Source organism: Perna viridis, chromosome 3, assembly GCF_037379345.1.
Source record: "Perna viridis isolate PV_CMFRI_1.1 ecotype Kerala chromosome 3, ASM3737934v1, whole genome shotgun sequence".
NCBI lineage: Eukaryota > Metazoa > Mollusca > Bivalvia > Mytilida > Mytilidae > Perna > Perna viridis.
Genome location: NC_142447.1, coordinates 17,381,610 through 17,398,752, shown reverse-complemented (window position 1 = coordinate 17,398,752; position 17,143 = coordinate 17,381,610). Strand labels below are relative to the sequence as shown.

General features: G+C 33.0%; 1 protein-coding gene across 1 annotated transcript in view; it reads right to left on the bottom strand.

Moving 5' to 3' along the window:
- Positions 1-17,143, bottom strand: part of LOC148621247 (endothelin-converting enzyme homolog) — a 40,951-nt gene that overhangs the window by 12,093 nt on the left and 11,715 nt on the right. The window contains exons 2-10 of the mRNA XM_088575392.1: positions 12,107-12,152; positions 9,105-9,291; positions 6,271-6,483; positions 5,242-5,492; positions 4,513-4,605; positions 3,668-3,787; positions 2,695-2,781; positions 1,987-2,132; positions 294-385 (exon numbers count right to left, since the gene is read on the bottom strand). Of these exons, the coding sequence (XP_088431518.1) occupies positions 294-385; positions 1,987-2,132; positions 2,695-2,781; positions 3,668-3,787; positions 4,513-4,605; positions 5,242-5,492; positions 6,271-6,483; positions 9,105-9,291; positions 12,107-12,152 (1,235 nt within the window). The remainder of the gene's footprint in view (positions 1-293; positions 386-1,986; positions 2,133-2,694; positions 2,782-3,667; positions 3,788-4,512; positions 4,606-5,241; positions 5,493-6,270; positions 6,484-9,104; positions 9,292-12,106; positions 12,153-17,143) is intronic.

The window sequence follows — 17,143 nt, the reverse complement described above, 5'->3', positions numbered from 1 at the left end:
CGTGACGTTTTACAAACGGGATGGCAATCAAATTTCATTAAGAGTTTCCATGCGCCATTTTACATTTTCCAAGTTTTCTACGGATTTGGAAAAAAGTTGGCTTTTATATGCTCGCTAAAACTGGCATTTTGAAAATCTTAAATTTATCACCTCAAATAGAAGAAATAAATGCTGAAAGAGAATCTTTTTTCATTCTGTTTTAAATCTATAGAAAATATCTGTCTAATGTAATTTAGTTTCAAAGAGGTATTAAGTAGAACCAAAACCCAATAATAAAAAATAAAATAATGTACCTGTTTGTTCACTATAATCCTTAAAATGAGACACTTCAAAGTATGGCATGAAGCTTCTAACAGCATGTGTTAGCAGGTAATAGTAAAGAACGCTGTAAACAAACATAATCATTATAATTCCAATTGTACATGATCAAATAGCTAATGAAGAACCAATATGTTATTATAGTAGGTTTTATCATTTATTGATGGCAGAAATGCAGTATTTAAGATAATGAGAACTTACAAAATAAAAATTTAAAATGCAGTATATAAAAGATAATGAGAATTGACAAAATAAAACTTTAACTAGTAGTCTTTGTAAGAATCATGCTAATTCTGTAATATGTGATACACCACAAAAGAGGCTACACATTCTTATTTTTATTATTAAGTGCTTCTCTGTCATAGAATCAGGCAAAATGTGTAAAAGGTGTGGCACATTAAGAAAAGAAACAAATAGATTGTATTGCATTATCCAAATATTTTCATCCCATAACACCCCGAAATAAAAAATAAAAGTGTTTGTAAAGTTTGCCTTCTTAAGATGCTACAGGATAAATATGCATATCTTTCCAGTTGTGATGTATCGGATATACATGTAGTTTAGGCATAAAGGACTGAACTGGGGGAAATGACGTGCCACCATCGTTTGATTCTTACACAGAATGGTACTTAAGTTGTTTTATGTGTCTACATAACGAAATGTTCAATCATTTATTCCAATCTGTCTGTTCTAAGGATACAATTCACATCAAATGTTTAATTGTATCTATTATTTCAGTGTAATTTATTGAGTTATCTCCCTTAAGTTTGTATTCTATAATACATTCCGTATAATTTATATCTCCTAAGAACACGGGTTGTATAAAAAAACAAGAAGTTAATTTCTGTTAATAATAAAATTTTAAACAAATTATCAAAAATGAAAATATGTAGGTTTCCAGCTACGTATCACATTTTGCGTGATTCTTAGTTAGAGAACTACTTAGACAGAAACAAGAAAAAAAAATGTAATCAATACATGTAAACAGTTCAAGACTGAGATTAAACAAATTGAGTTTCAGGTTTTAAACGGCACACAAAAAAATATGAAACTAGAAAATGGATCGTTTCCTGCATACTAAAAACCGTCGTAATGTTTTCATTTCGTAATATCTTTTTAACTTTCGCCCACTGTTGTCTTTCCCCCCCCCCTCCTGTATTAGTTCACCAATGTTCCCTTCTTGTACGTACATTTTGGTTTGCCCACTTATTTTATCATTTTGCAGGTTTTTTGCGGTCTTTTCTTGTCTTTGAATTGACCAGAAATGTTTTTCTTACATTTTATAAACGTTGTACTTACCTTTTTACAAGCAATTCGGTGAGAGTTTCCAGAAAAACAGAGGACGCTTACCCTATCAGTGCACCTGGTTCATGCTCTCGGTTTTTAGTGGAGTCCGAGTTGCGCATTTACTTTCGTTACTTTTTATGTATTGTTTTAGTTACTTTAAGTTCTTTATTGTATTTATCTGTTTTCCATGTCTGGTCTTTGTTCCTGAATTACATTCTTTTGATTTCCGCTAGATTCTTGGTTCCCTGGAATACTCTTTCATTATGTTTCATTTCAATAATGTTACCACACGATTTATACCAATAAAGCACACATTTAAAGTATTTGACTTTAACCGATTTCGTTTTAGATAGTTACTGCCTCTAACGTAAACAATTTTACCTTTTAGTTTCTGAACTGCTTTTGTAGGAGTTGACTATATTGCAGACTTCAACAAGTTTATCTTCATGGAGAAGAGCTATTTTGTCGGAATTTTTCACTGTTGCTGTACCGTAACTAAGTGTCGTTAAGTACAGTTCCCAGTCAATCTATAAATGTAAATCGATTTTTATCATTTCAAATTTTATTTTATAATCTTAACTTTTAATTCAACAAAGAAATTTAAGAATGATATTTTCTAACTATGTGTAAAGAAAAAAAAAACAATCATCTACTGGTAAACAAATTCGTGTACAAGAATTTTAGTGACATACCAATCTAGTCATACAAATTGGAAAATGTAAAACTGATTCATTATTTGAAAGCGGATAGTTTGTAGACAAGTGATCATGATGATAATTAGTCCGTTCTTCCCTTCTTCCGTCAGCACCTTTTTCGTTGCAGTTCTCTCTTCAATTATCTATCACAGACACTTGATATATTACAGAAGCTTTATATATGTATGCCTATCATGGGATTCAATTTCAGACTTGATCGACCTTGACTTCCTGTTTGACGTTTTTTTTTTCATATTTAACCATATGGGTTCTGGGGTGGCTAAAAAGCGGAGTATACTTTTTGAGCTTTGCTTAGAGTTTTTTTTCTACTTTAATCTTGCAACATGATTGAAGTAGTGAAATAGTAATAATAACAATAAAAATGTAAACATACCATTGAACAGTTGTGTTGGAACTCGGCGATTGTTGTGTTTTTGTACACATTTGCTCTGTTCAGTATAATATCTTCAGTTTTCCTTGTCTAAAAATGATATAAAATTACCGTTGAATTCATGAATATGCAAATACTGTACAAGACAAACTACAAAGAGATCCTCACTGAAGAGAATAGGGAATCACATGAAGAAAAAAAACCAAACATTTAATACATTTTACTTTATTAAAACATCTGAAAATAACTGAATATATTGTGCATGTAATTAAAATACGCTAATCTCATTGGATAATCGGCTTTACACGTGATGTTTCATGAGTCATTGAAACAAATCTTCGAGTTATTTATATAGGCAACGCCCACAATTAAATGGGTTATTTACATTGATCACTGCTTTATTGTCTATTTTCTATGTATATCTAAGAAAAAATATAGAAAGAATAATAAAAACATACGACGTTTATTTCTAATTATTGGATTATTTATCTATGGCTTTTCATTTGCGTGTTCATAAAAGCGTTAACCGGTCGCACACATTTGACATGAACCGCTAGCGCTTCACTGAAAATGTTTGATTCATCAATTACCGACAACTTATTTTGTTTATGAACATACAGAATAAGGTTAGATATAAAACGAATGTCCCAAATATTACAATGTGAGTAACAACTCATTCAAGAGACCAAATAGAAAAATCATATATATACGGCTCCATATTGTTTTCTATTTCAATGTTAGTTTCAAAATCCAAAAGATCCTGAAATATATTTTTTGGGATTGGAAGTATTTTTGTATTTGTTGTCAGTATCTTAAAATATGCTATTCAAATATAACTTTTTCGGTATTACTTAAGCGAATGTTATATGTATATAAGTTTAATTACAATTATTAATTAGACCTAAATTATCAATGACAAGTTGATTAAAGAATACACTACGGTTTTTAATGAAAACTATTTAAAAAGGTCCATTACCTTAGCTAATTCAATATCTAGCTTAAGCAACTTCTCTGCAAGATTCTTCGACTCTGTTTCATTCTTGTTCCAAAACATCCTTAATGTACTGACCATATCTTTCAGATATTTATCTTTGACCTGTCAAATAAAAATCGTATTATTTGGTGGACGACGTTAAGGAGGTAGACCTAGGGTAAGGGGCATAACTCTTTAAATCAGTGATATGTTTGTATCATATTCAATTTCACCAAAACCTAACAAGCTTTCCTCTGAAACATAATGAAATCAATCCAAGTTATTCTGATGCTTGCATGAGATTAATGTAAAATGCTGAATACAAACGTTCCAGTGATTTGTGAGAGTTATGTCCCTTACCCCAGGTCTACCACCTTAAATTGTCGTTTTGATTTACTTAAGCTATAGGTAAAACAAAAGAACTTTCTGTATCTTATACAGTAACAACATTGCTTTGTTTGATGTTCATTTATTTGCAACATGCTGAGGAGGAAATACACATTTGGATAAATAATGGAATATTTGAGAATTCATTTCCACATGATCATATTAAACCAATAAGAATAGCTTATTCATACCTGATATGAAATAAAATGTAAGTGATCTATATGTGCATGCATTCAATTGATGTTATAAAACTGACATATTAGTAAGCAATTGATAAAAAACTGTAATGTCTACATTTGGACAAACATTAAGTTTGCATGAAAATTAAATGAAATTCATGTTTGTTTAATTACTTAATATCTTCAGTTAAGTACATGTAACGCTTTTAACTGAAGTCATGCAATTCAAATTATACTAATAACCAGCTTACAAGTTACCAAGAGGCAAACTGTCCAACGTACCTGTTGTGCGTTCCATTCCAAATATTTGTCATCATCTTTAGTCGTTGCGTTTATTAGTACACCCAATGGATAAGGCATGTCACTCTGGGATATCTGAAGTGAAAAACAGTCAGTTCAGTATGCATACGTACAATCGATTTGTACTAAATACGACAACAACAAAAATGAAAAGCAAAGAAATAAAGACCGAAATAGAATACAAATAAGTAGTTGTTTTAAAGTACATGATACGCCGGTCCCCATTTCCTCAAGTTTCTTTTAAAGTCCAATGCATAATCTTAAAACAAAAAAAAAAGACAAAACAAAAAAAAAAACAAAAAAAAAAGAACAGAATGTAATTCAAGACGAAATTGAAAGGATACTTTTTGTGAGAATCCGCCGAGGCGTTTATGTGTAGTCAGAGGACGTGTGGACAGAAGGACAGACGGCGAAAGTGAACAATCAATAAGTTGAAGGACGCCATTTCTCCATTTTTTTTTTGTTGACAGGCACACTGTATATGAAAAAAGGAGAGGGTTGAATACGTTGTATTACTAAAAATGACGTAATTAAACAGATGCATGGCGATACATGCGCACAATTCTTCAATTGGGTTACTGGTATCTTCTACCGCGAAAGCCACAATGCATCAGAGAAAATATATATATAAGAGCTGACAAAAGATGGTACAATATACAGGACTAACTCATGATGATCTGATTACCGACTAACTCATGGTGATCTGATTACCTTAATAACATTACTATCCCCATGCCATTCATCTGGTCCAACTGTCACAGTAAATAATGGCCATGTATTCAATTGATGTATTCTTTCAAGTACTGTAGCAAACGTGTAATTTTGTTCAGCTCCAGATATCAATTGTATGAGCGACTGGAATATTTCTTTAACATAGGTTCGATTCATGCTATCTTCACCAATACAACTATCATGGAATTTCTTAGCTTTTAACAAAGCACCTTTAAAATCTTTCGAGCTGTCTGAAATAGAAGAAGGTGACGCATAATTGTATATGAGAACCTTTTTATATACATGTATAAGCGAACTCAAAAACAATATTCAACTTGGGTGATTTTTATTTATGAAAACAATTTAAAGTAATCGGAAGCTAAAGACCTTAGACACGGAATTCGTTACACATGACTTGTCATGGCTTGTAAGATTATATCATTAAATATAACTTAACACATGGCGACCAAAATTATCATAATGCACACATAAAAGTTGAACTTATAATTAGCATGAACCATACGATCAAATAGCTACACTGCAACAAATAAAGGTTTTCGATTTTTCCCTGTCTTTGGCTGCTTTGCTACCACTACCACTCAAGATTATTATGTGTTATTGACATTTTATTTTCTATCCAATGTATCACTGTGGAGTGTTTTCCCAAATTGTGCTCGTACGTTGTAAACAATCATGCTAACACACGCATTCAGCAACAGATGAAGCAATGTCGGCTTCTCTAAACAAACCAACAAGTATTAATTAGGCATTTTCTTTGCTATTAGTATCTGCACTGAATACAAAATAACGACTCCTCAACAGTAGTACATCTAGTCTAAGAGCAGAATAAGACTTGGCTTCGCCTCGGTTAGCATGAAAGATTTTCTGGGAAATACGTCTTCAAAGACCAGTTAATTTCCCGAATTTACTAAATAACAGATACAATTTTCGTTCAAAAGTTCCTTCCATATCAGACAATCTAGTAATTAGAATATTACGTAATATACATATATCTAGGAATATACTTACCTATTATTCTATGAAGTTGGTATAAATTACTATATGCCAATTCTTGTGTTTTGTCCCAATATGAAAACCCAGGAGGAATGGGTGTGGTATCTTCCCAACCTCCACATGCATATTTATAAAAGTCATCACATGGTTTGACTTTCGTATTCATTGATGAGAGAAGACTGCTGGCTACTCGAACACACCCATCAGTGCTACAAACATTCTCACTTCCTACAAGGGTTAATTACACCATTATCTATTATTCTGAGTTGTTCAAATGAGGTGAACATTTGTACATAATTGGTATTAAATACATTGAAGCCACGAACAGGATGTACATTTATATTTCCGGTAGCGAATACAGGGGAGAGTTCCCGGGAATGATATTTCCTTTTTTATTGGGAGCATTTTGTTAATTTCGAGCAAAATTTGTGTAAAAATAAGAAAATGATAGTCTTAACCACTACCTTTAAACAAAATGTACATATAACGACGATAAATATGGTGAATATGTTAAAAATCCCGAATGAAATGTGTCTGTGTAAATTTTTGGATCGGACATTCAGTAGCCTCCGCTCTTTTTAAATTTTTGATCCAACCCAGAATCACTTTCATGACTTTTATTTTTTTGTTTCAAATTGGCTTCATTTTAGGGGATACATTATTTTTCAAAGTCTGGACCAACAAACAGCACTATAAATCCTAAAGAGATTAATTGTTCGCAGGAATACTTTAAAGCAATTAGCAAGTGAAAATACAATTATATGTAAATAATGACGTTTCTTTTCGAATACATGAATAATGGCATGTAAGTCAATTTACACTGACAATGCTGTGTGTATTACATGTACAATTTCAATTCGGGAAACGCGTAAGACTGTTCACACAATTAAGTATTCAAATCACACCACGAATCTGCAATCCTTAAAAAATTATGACAAACATCACAAAGAACTTTATAATGAAATATAAAATGTCATTTATTCTGTAACAACTGAATTAATCTTGTTATTTCCAACTAGATAAATCTGATTGGAATGTAGATGATAATTATCAACGGGTTATAATCGCATCAACTGCTAGACAATAACATTAATACAATACCCATACAATGAGATTATTTCTCTATTAGATTGGGATCTATAAAGATATGTTTCGTGGTTTGGTAATAGAATTAAACATGCTATACACTGAATTTACGTAGTAATGAATCAAAGCGGTGGTTGGTCTCGATTACGAAATTGCATTTTAATAATTTACGAATTTTGAAGAAAAAAATATAATGTGCGAGGATGCTTATGTTACATTTTCAAATTTTGAAGAAAATGTATCTTGCATTTATAAAAATTATAGATACATCTACATGTTTATCGATGCATTAAATGTTTCCTTGACTAATGGATCTGAAAAAGTTGGAGCTCACGTGCATTGTATTTTAAGTCAACTAAAATATTCAAAGGAATGTGAGCTGAATTGAAATTATTCTTTTTTAAGATTCATACTCTTAAGACAGCACCTCATGCCTGAGACAGTATCCAAACGCTTGGAGCCTGCTGCGGTTGCTAAAAAAAGATGATACTAGGACATTTTTTACCATACTTTGTCCATTTTACATATGAAAATGACAAATTTTCCAGTAAAAAGGATGGGTACCACCCCCCTGCACCCCCTGGATCCACCACTGCGTTTTAAATACGGCTCTGGAGAAGATTGGTCAGCGGAAATTTAAAAATTCCCCTACTTTTCGTTAAAGGGGTAACAATAAAAATAAGGATTATAAAATGAAACCTGCCTAAACCGAACCTCTGTTGGACTGTAGCGCTTGTCCGGTCTAGACAGGTGGTTAAACAAGGTTAAAAAACAATTTAACTGATACGAAGGCCTTCAAAGAGAGTTTGGTTTAGACATGTGTCCGGTTAACCAAGGTTCAAAAACAATTCAACTGATACGAAGGACTTCAAAAAAGTGTTTGGTTTAGACAGGTTTTCAGTTTATTAAAGGATCTATTTAGACAAGTTTCACTGTATATGGTATTCAAAGCATTAAGTTTTCTTTTATTTATTCATTGCCTTTACGGTTGCAAGGACAAGGAAGAAAAATTGGAAATTTGATTGGTCGCAATTAAAGGTGAATTACTATGACTTTTATACATAGTTTGTTTCAAGACACTTGAAACTCACTAGCGTTCAATAGTGATTTTACATTGATTTGGATGTTACATAATATTTTTTAATGTTATGACAACTGTTAAACAACAACCACCGAGAACTGTATGCTCGTTTCAAGTGCAAAGATAAAATATTGAATTATTAAATACTGGTCTATGTAAAATTCAGGCAAAATAGGAAAATCTGAAACATGCATGTCAGAACCCATGATCTGATATTATTTCACTAAGGGAAGTCTTCTATATACATTGTATGAAAATGGTGACTATTTGGTCTCAGAATTATTAGATGTATATGTTTGAAAAGTTTTCTTTAGAATGTTAGAAAAGTTATTTTCATTTCAATGCAGTTGTACCTCATTTTACAGTAGGAAATGAACAATCTTGTCATTTTGTCCATGGTTCTGACCGTACAAATAGTCAGCCAATATGGCGTATTGAACGAGTAAAACCAGTATTGGACGACTAAATCCCGTATTGAACGGCTATATCCCGTATTGGTACACTTTGTATTTAGTATTGTATTAGTAGTTTTGATCATATTTAGACTAATACTCCAACGTTAATAGATAAAACTTCCTATAGTTATACAACCATGAATTTCAAGTGATTCGAACGTTTTGTTACATGTGTACTTAGTCAACTACCGACTTCCGGCAAGGGGGCATATATACATGTTAGTTACCTTTGTCGACTGTTTTTTTCGATGAATTCACTAAAAGTCCAATTATGATACAGAATGCTATAACTAAAAAAACACAAAGAGCCTTTTCCAGTGTTGTCCTTTGTTTTAGGCAAGAACATTTTTCAGAACAAAGATCGTTGTCTTCTTCAAGGAAGTCTTCAGAGTCGATGCTTTCAAAATCTCTCATCTACAAAATATGAATTGTCAAGATGTTCAGTAGGAGTCTTTGTAAGAATCATGCAATTTCTAAAAAATGTGATACACCCCACCCCCCCCCCAAAAAAAAAAAAAGCTACATATTTTTATTTTTGTAATTAAGTCGTCTTATGGGTCTATATTGTGAAATGTGTAATTATTCATTCAAATCTGTCTGCTCTTAGGAGATAATCGACATTGAAAATCCAAAAGATTCTATTGTATTTTAGTGTTATTTACAGAGTTATCTCCCTTAAGTTTGAAATCTACAGTGCATTCTATATATTTTTTATCTCCTATGAATATGGGTTAACATATGAAAAACCACTTTACTTTCTGTTTACTATGACATTTTAAATAAAACATTGAAAATAAAAATATGTAGGCTTTCCAACTGTGAATTACATTTTGCATGATTCTTATGTGGAGTGCTACTTGAATGTTTGTTTGATAAAACTGTGAAACCTGTCTAAACCAAACCCCTTTTTGACTTCAGGAGGCAGACCCAAGGTAAGGGACACAACTGTTACAAATCATTGAAACGTTTGTATTCAGGATTTTACATCAATCTCATGTAAGCATCGAAGTAACTTGGATTGATTTCATTCTGTTTCAAGTAAAAGCTTGATAGGTTTTGGTGAAATTGAATATGATATCAACATGTCATTGATATCAAGAGTTACGTCCCTTACCCTATGTCTACCTCCTTAAACTGTGTTGGGTTACGACAGGTGTTCGATTAAGTAAACCCAGGTTCAAAATACATTAATACATTTCAATTGATATATAAAGAACTTAAAAAGTGTCTGATTTAACAGATTTTTGTATTACACCGGATTCGGTTGAGGAAGGTATCTAAAAATCCTTAAAAAATGGTAAACGCAGCATTTCATCGATTAATGTTTTTAGTTTCAGTTCTTAATGTGAGGTTCGACTGTTTGGTTTTAAAATATTTTTGTTTTCAACGACATTGTATATCATATAATTTACTTTCAGTGATATCAGCTAATTCGGAAGATTCCTACGCCCGTTTTCCTTGTCGACTAGATGTGTTAACCTAACACTCTTAATTGATCATATTCATTTTGTATAAATTATATCCATGCACATATACAATGTACTAATATTATAGTGCATGTTAAGTAATTTCCATCCTTCAACCAATAAAAAATCTAAAATTACATGTAACACCTTTTCATTTGCAACGGTGATAATCTTCAGCTATTATCTGACAAAATTGCATAACTTTGATTTCAGCCTCTACGTAATTACCGCGTCTCTATCACCTTACCTAATCTGCTCCTTATTTTAAAGATCTAATCGGCAGAAAATGCTATTTTGTGGTGATGCTCTTCAATGCGTGTGTGAGGATAATTTCACTTTAATCATGATAAATGCAATAGAGGAAGATTGGTCTTCATTGCAAATTGATCTTACGTTGTACATGTACTGATTAAGTGTCAGTCTTTGTAAAAATCAGGCAGTGGGAGAAACATGGTATGGGAAAACCCATTATTTTGATGGTGTAGTTTAACTATTTGCACCATCAGAATCAAGGAAATAGGAGAAGATTTTCCATAGCATGTTGGTAAATTCAGTTTAAATTTCATTTAAATGCACTGAAAATGCACATACAACTCTGCCAAAAACCTAATTTTTCCAACATTCTATAGACAAAATTCTAAGCAAATCCAGTGAAGCAGAGATCAAATAATGGTCTTTTCAACTAGAGAAATTATCCTCGAGTGGTATTATATTAACAGATCGGTGGGGTTTTGACATGCATATTCTGATTTTTCCCCTTTTGCCTGATTTTTACAAACACGTACACTTAAGGTTTCCATCCAATGCATAAGAAGGGGGATAATTACATGTAGCTGACTTACGGAGTACGTGACAGTTTGCCTTTTAAAGGCACATGCCAGTTAAATAATTTATCACTGGCATTACCGAAGGAGTCTCTGAGCTTTTCTTTTCAACCTGACTGCCTTCTCAAACACAACATGGTATGAATCTTCATATGTAAAGGTTGAAAAATCAAACCTGAACAAAAGATAGTTCGTGCCAATCCCCTCTGCAGAGGTGGAATTTTTGTTTCACCTCTCTCATACTAAGTACTAAAACTCCTCTTATTTATACTTTGAACAGGGCACCGGAAAGAGTTTCGCGCTCGGATTCTCATGTCTCCATAGCAGAGCTGATACATTAATGGAGTGATGTGTAGAAAAAAAGAAGGTTTTTCGGTCTGGGGAACGATAATCCAAATTGAAACGTTATACTCTGTACATGTTTGGAGTTCTAATGGGTTGCATGTATCTTAATCTATGAAACGCTTATATGAACTGAATATAATCCAGTTCGCAGTCTGAATTACCAGTACAGTGAAACCTGTCTAAACCAAATCTCTTTTTTGACTAAAATGTGTTGTGTTTGTACGGGTGTTTGGTTAACCAAGGTTCAAAATACACAACCGGCTTTCGGTTTATTCAGGGTTTTCAGTGAAAAGTCGGATTAGCGCAACTCCTCCGTGAAACTGTTCACAAGATTTCGTAAATACTTTATATGTAGAATTTTGACACATTTACATTTGTTACATGTACATATCCATGATGGAACAAAACATTTCTTTATTTTTGTATTTTAAAAGGATTTATTCGGTGGTGGTCGTATATAAACACATCACAACCTCATCATTGTTAGATCACATTAGACAAGGTCGTTCATTAAACCCAGCAATACAAAGTTATTCGAAAGTTCACGCGAAAAACGGACTAATTGTGTATGCCAAGTTAATGCAAATATCTTACCTTAACGTCTGTGTTGTTCAATAATTCATTTTTCTCTGTCGTATCCCTGTAAATAGAAATATGGTCTAAAATGTCATTTCTATCCATATTATGATCAAAATAGGTCTCCTCCATATTATATAAATACGGGTGCCTCGATGATTTCCGTAAAATATTCTTTGTATACAAGAAAAAATACCGTGGAAAAAGAAACTATATCGAATTTTAAGAAGTACAATTAGTCGCTTGGACAATAAGAGGATCAGTGGTGTGTTTTTGATTTCTTGCATTGTAATTGCAATCTAAATAGCAATTAGTAATTTCTGCAAAATGATCTGGAAATGCTATAGGACTCTCGGACGTAACTTCTCAAGCTTTCAGGATACGGATAAATTACTTCCTGTAGATATAATAAAGGAGATACATGTATGTAACAAGTGTACTTGTACTCAAAACGTAGTTGAATATCTGTACTTTAAAAGTACACCCGTACCCACTCCTTTAAGAAATAATTTCTACTCCAAAACAAAGTTCTAAGCGAACAATTATATCAAGCAACGATAGATTTAAACAATGAAGTTGCAGATCTCATAAAAGCACACGTGTATTAAATATAAAAACATTTATATTTGATCGCATTATTTTATAACAAAGATTTTGTGTACGCAAAACAAAAACAAATCTACACAAAATGATAATGCACGTAACGATATTACATAATGCACTGGCTGTCACGTGCAACGTTCGACCCAAGTCTATCGATGCAATACATATGTAACACATTGTCATCATTATTCATCTACATTTATTGTGTATTAAAACCACAAAGGGGCAATGAGTACTTTAAATCATTGATTTTCAACTCTCGACAGACGAGAACATAACCCCCCCCCCCAAAAAAAAAAAAAAAAAACAAAACAAAACAAAACAAAACAAAAAACCAATCTAAACAAAGCAAAACAAAAATAAACAAAACAAAACAAAAAGCACTAAATAATGCTTTCTATATCAACAGTTAATTCAGGGGATTCATTTAGTGCAAAATTTGGGCAAAAATGATCAAACTATTTTAGCCTTTGACCCTGTGTTTTTTAACCCTTTTTCCAAAATAAGACTATATAATTTTATGCATTAAAACAACCCTAAATATCTATACGCTTTCTACAAATATGCGGCAAAAAAAAAAAATAATAATAACAAAACAAAAAACAAAAAAAAAAACATGCATTCAAACAAACATACACACTAAACTAAACTATATAACACAAAATAAGAAAAAAAAAACGAACTACTAATATGTATACAAATCCAATGCATAATTCTGCAGTGTTATAATTTAATAGACGAATCGTGCTATATTAATCGATTATACTTGGCACCGAGCTCCATTTGATTACAGATCGAGTAACTAAAGTATATCCTGCCCATTGATGCCTGATGCGCATGCGTTTTCATTGTACTTAGTTACACCTACTGAACATAGCGCAGAGAACTCTGATATTCAAACTGCAACACAATAGGAAAATAATTGAGATTTTCGATACTAGCAATATTATAAAATCTATGAAGTTTGAATTATTTCATTATATATCTAGGGAATTGAATACCAAAAGTAATTTACTGGCACGAAACAGAATATTGCATAATTTTTGTTTGTTTGAAGTTTGATTAATCAGTAGGTTGCAGGTACGGCTCAAATGAGATATTAAAAACCCATTTCTGTAGTAACAAGTACATGCGCTGATAGCCTACTCGTGAATATCATATTACGCTGAAATCATCGAAGTAGACAATTACTTTTCAGTAATAATCATTGTATAACTTACCTAGTTTACCACATAAATAATCTGGAATTTCCATTTTTTCCCATTATAATCTATTCGAATCTACAATAGTTTTTTGCAAGCTGAGAAAGATTTCAGATGTGACTAGCACGGCAGCCACCGTATATTTTCTTAGGTGGCATGCTGTACCAAACTTTATGCATAATACTGACTTCTCCCCATCAGTAAGTCGAATGACTTTGTCGTACCAATACAAATTTGAGCGCCCGCCTTTACTTTAAATTTAGGTGATTTACATAACAACATATGCCGTAGAGGGTAACACATCAAAGTAACGTATCTCCAAAGACCTAGAAAAAAAATGATCTCTGGTCTTATTATAATAAAATATGTTGCTGATGGGATGACAAAAAGCCCAAGAAAACCATGATAATAAAAAAACGATCCACTATCAAACAGCGGTCCAATAGGAATTACTTTACTACACAATTTTTTAGAAAGGACGGGCACACGGACATGGATTAAACAATATTCCACGTGAAGTTCAACAGCGGGAACAATATAAGGTCATACACAGTCCTGTAAAAATGGAAGAGCCAATGACCATTGTCCTTGTCCGTGCTCTTAATTGACGCTTTTACTGCAATGCACCTTCAATCTTGAACATAAAAAGCGCATTGAATTTGTCAATTCCGTAATTCATCGGTAGTAATTAACAGAACTCGGGAAATTTCCGCGTCATTTTATTCTCGTTGTATGTTATTATTATAATCAATTTCTACTTTTATAACAGGTATGTGCTGTTTAATTCTCGACCGCCAGTCAAACTTAGTATCTTACTCTTTTTTTATTATAAAAATATTCGCTACAGCTTTGTTGCAAGAAAAAATAATATGCAACAATGAAACTGTCGCGAAAATTCACGGAATTCCCCCCCCCCCAAAAAAAAAAAAAAAAAAATCTGAAATAACAATTATCTGAAGTACCTACATGTATTCATATCATTGCATTTTGACTTCTTGTTATCAACATATAGATTTAAGTGACATAGTTTCACATGCATGCTGGTAAATTCTTTATAGCTGTCAATTCTATCTGAATATCAATAGTATCATTATTCCAATACAGCAGCCATGCAAAAAAAACTTCAATGAAGCAAAATATGGTTTAATAGGGTCGCCGTATACGCTTGAAAAGGCAAGCAATTGCATGAATTCACAACTGGAAGCCTTGATTATTCGTTTGTTTAACTAAAAAGAATCGCGTCCAGTGAAGAAAATTTCGAACAACGTAGGAATTATTGGAAAGTTCATCAGAGAATTAGAAAATTCCGATATGTATCCAGAGAAAAGAACAAAAAAGACAGTAAATATACTTTCCCTTCACGGTGCGTTTCACCTCGAAGTAATACAAATAGTAATACTAGATAAGTTTGGTGAGATGATTAATTTAATATTTATACTTAAATAAATATATCGTTCCGTATAGTTCTGAATACATTGGTATAACATTATTAACAGCAAGTTAAAATCTATATTCTTGATTTTATATTTACTATTAAAGTAGAATTTTTTTCCGTTATTTCGTACTGAAATCAACGATGCCGTACTTGTAAATTCTATTAAACTTTCGGTGTCTTATAGATTCGTGATCTGCCAACTACACAGGTAGCATGGTAAGTTTCTGCAACATAGGTAGATTCGTGTATCTTTATAAAATACATATATTAATGAAAAGTGACAGGTTTCAATACCATGAAAACTATACCTATGGAATTTCCACCCACACATGAATGCATTATATCATTCTTTAAATGTAATGATTTTATTCGCTAGCGCATAAGAATAGGAAATCGTTACACTGTCAGCCTTGAAACAAACTAGTCTATACAAAAGCACGCATTCGAGTAAATATTGAAATCATTTATTTATTTTATCCAATATTGCGTTTCCTTTCTGTTAACCAGTTTTATGAATACAGTTGAAGATGTTTAAACAAAAGCCTTAGTAAACCAGAAACCTGACTAAACAAGACGCATTTTGAAGTCATATTATATCAATGTATGTCTTGAATCTGGCAAAACCAAACAATGATCTCAAGCAAACAAGTTCATGTTAAGAGTTTGGTATAGACATATTTCAATATGTATACAGATATTAAGGAGGTAGACCTAGGGTAAGGGACACAACTCTTAGAACCTTTGGAACGTTTGTATTCATCATTTTACATCTATCCCATGTAAGCACCAAAGTGACTTGGAGGGTTTTCATTCTTTTTCATAGAAAAGCTTGAAAGGCTTTGATGAAATTGAATATGATACAAACATATCACTGATTTCAAGAGTTATGTCCCTTACCCTAGGTCTACCTCCTTAAGAGAAATAAAACTTAGTTCTGTATAAACGCTTTGATGAAACTATTAATCAGCTTTAAGTTGCGCAAAACCATGCACCGTTTCCCGTATATGTCTTCTGAAGTCTAAAGAGGCTTAGACGATTTCAAGTGTTCATCGTTAGGTTGAACAACTTTATAGATTCAGGGATTATAAATTAAGCATTATTTTGTTAATTATAATGATTGATTGATTGATTGTTGGGGTTTAACGTCCGAGCAGCAATATTTCACCTATATTCAGACAATGAACATGAAATGGATGATGAAATGAAAAAAGGGATGGGACACAAGGATAATAGGGTCGACAAATTTAGATTGCCACTAAAAAAAGGGAAGGATGGGTAAGGTCGGGCAATTTAGCCTCCTGTGGCGGAGCCCTATGGTTCCTACTCCGGGAGAATACCAGAGTAGGGTTCTTTAACGTGCGAGGAACGTGGCATCTTTCCCAACACGGTGCACCACTATGGTTTGCGGTCAGATTTTCCGTATTATAGCCTGACAACCCCAGCATGTAACACACCAGGGGTAACCCATTCCACCACCTGGGGCACACAACCCAGTTTCTCTGTGGGCAGAGCGCCCTAGCCCCCGACTAGGTTTCTGAGCACTATTTAGTCGCCTTTGACGACAAGCTTAGCCGGGTTGTCAGGCTATAATACGGAAAACCTGACCGCAAACCATAGTGGTACACCGTATTCGGAAAGATGCCACGTTCCTTGCAAGTCAAAGAACCCTACTATGGTATTCTCCCGGAGTAGGAACCATAGGGCTCCGCCACAAGAGGCTAAATTGCCCGACCCTACCCATCCCTCCCTTCTTCTTGTGGCAATCAAAATATGGCGACTCTATTATCAGTGTGTCCCATCCCATTTTTCATTTCA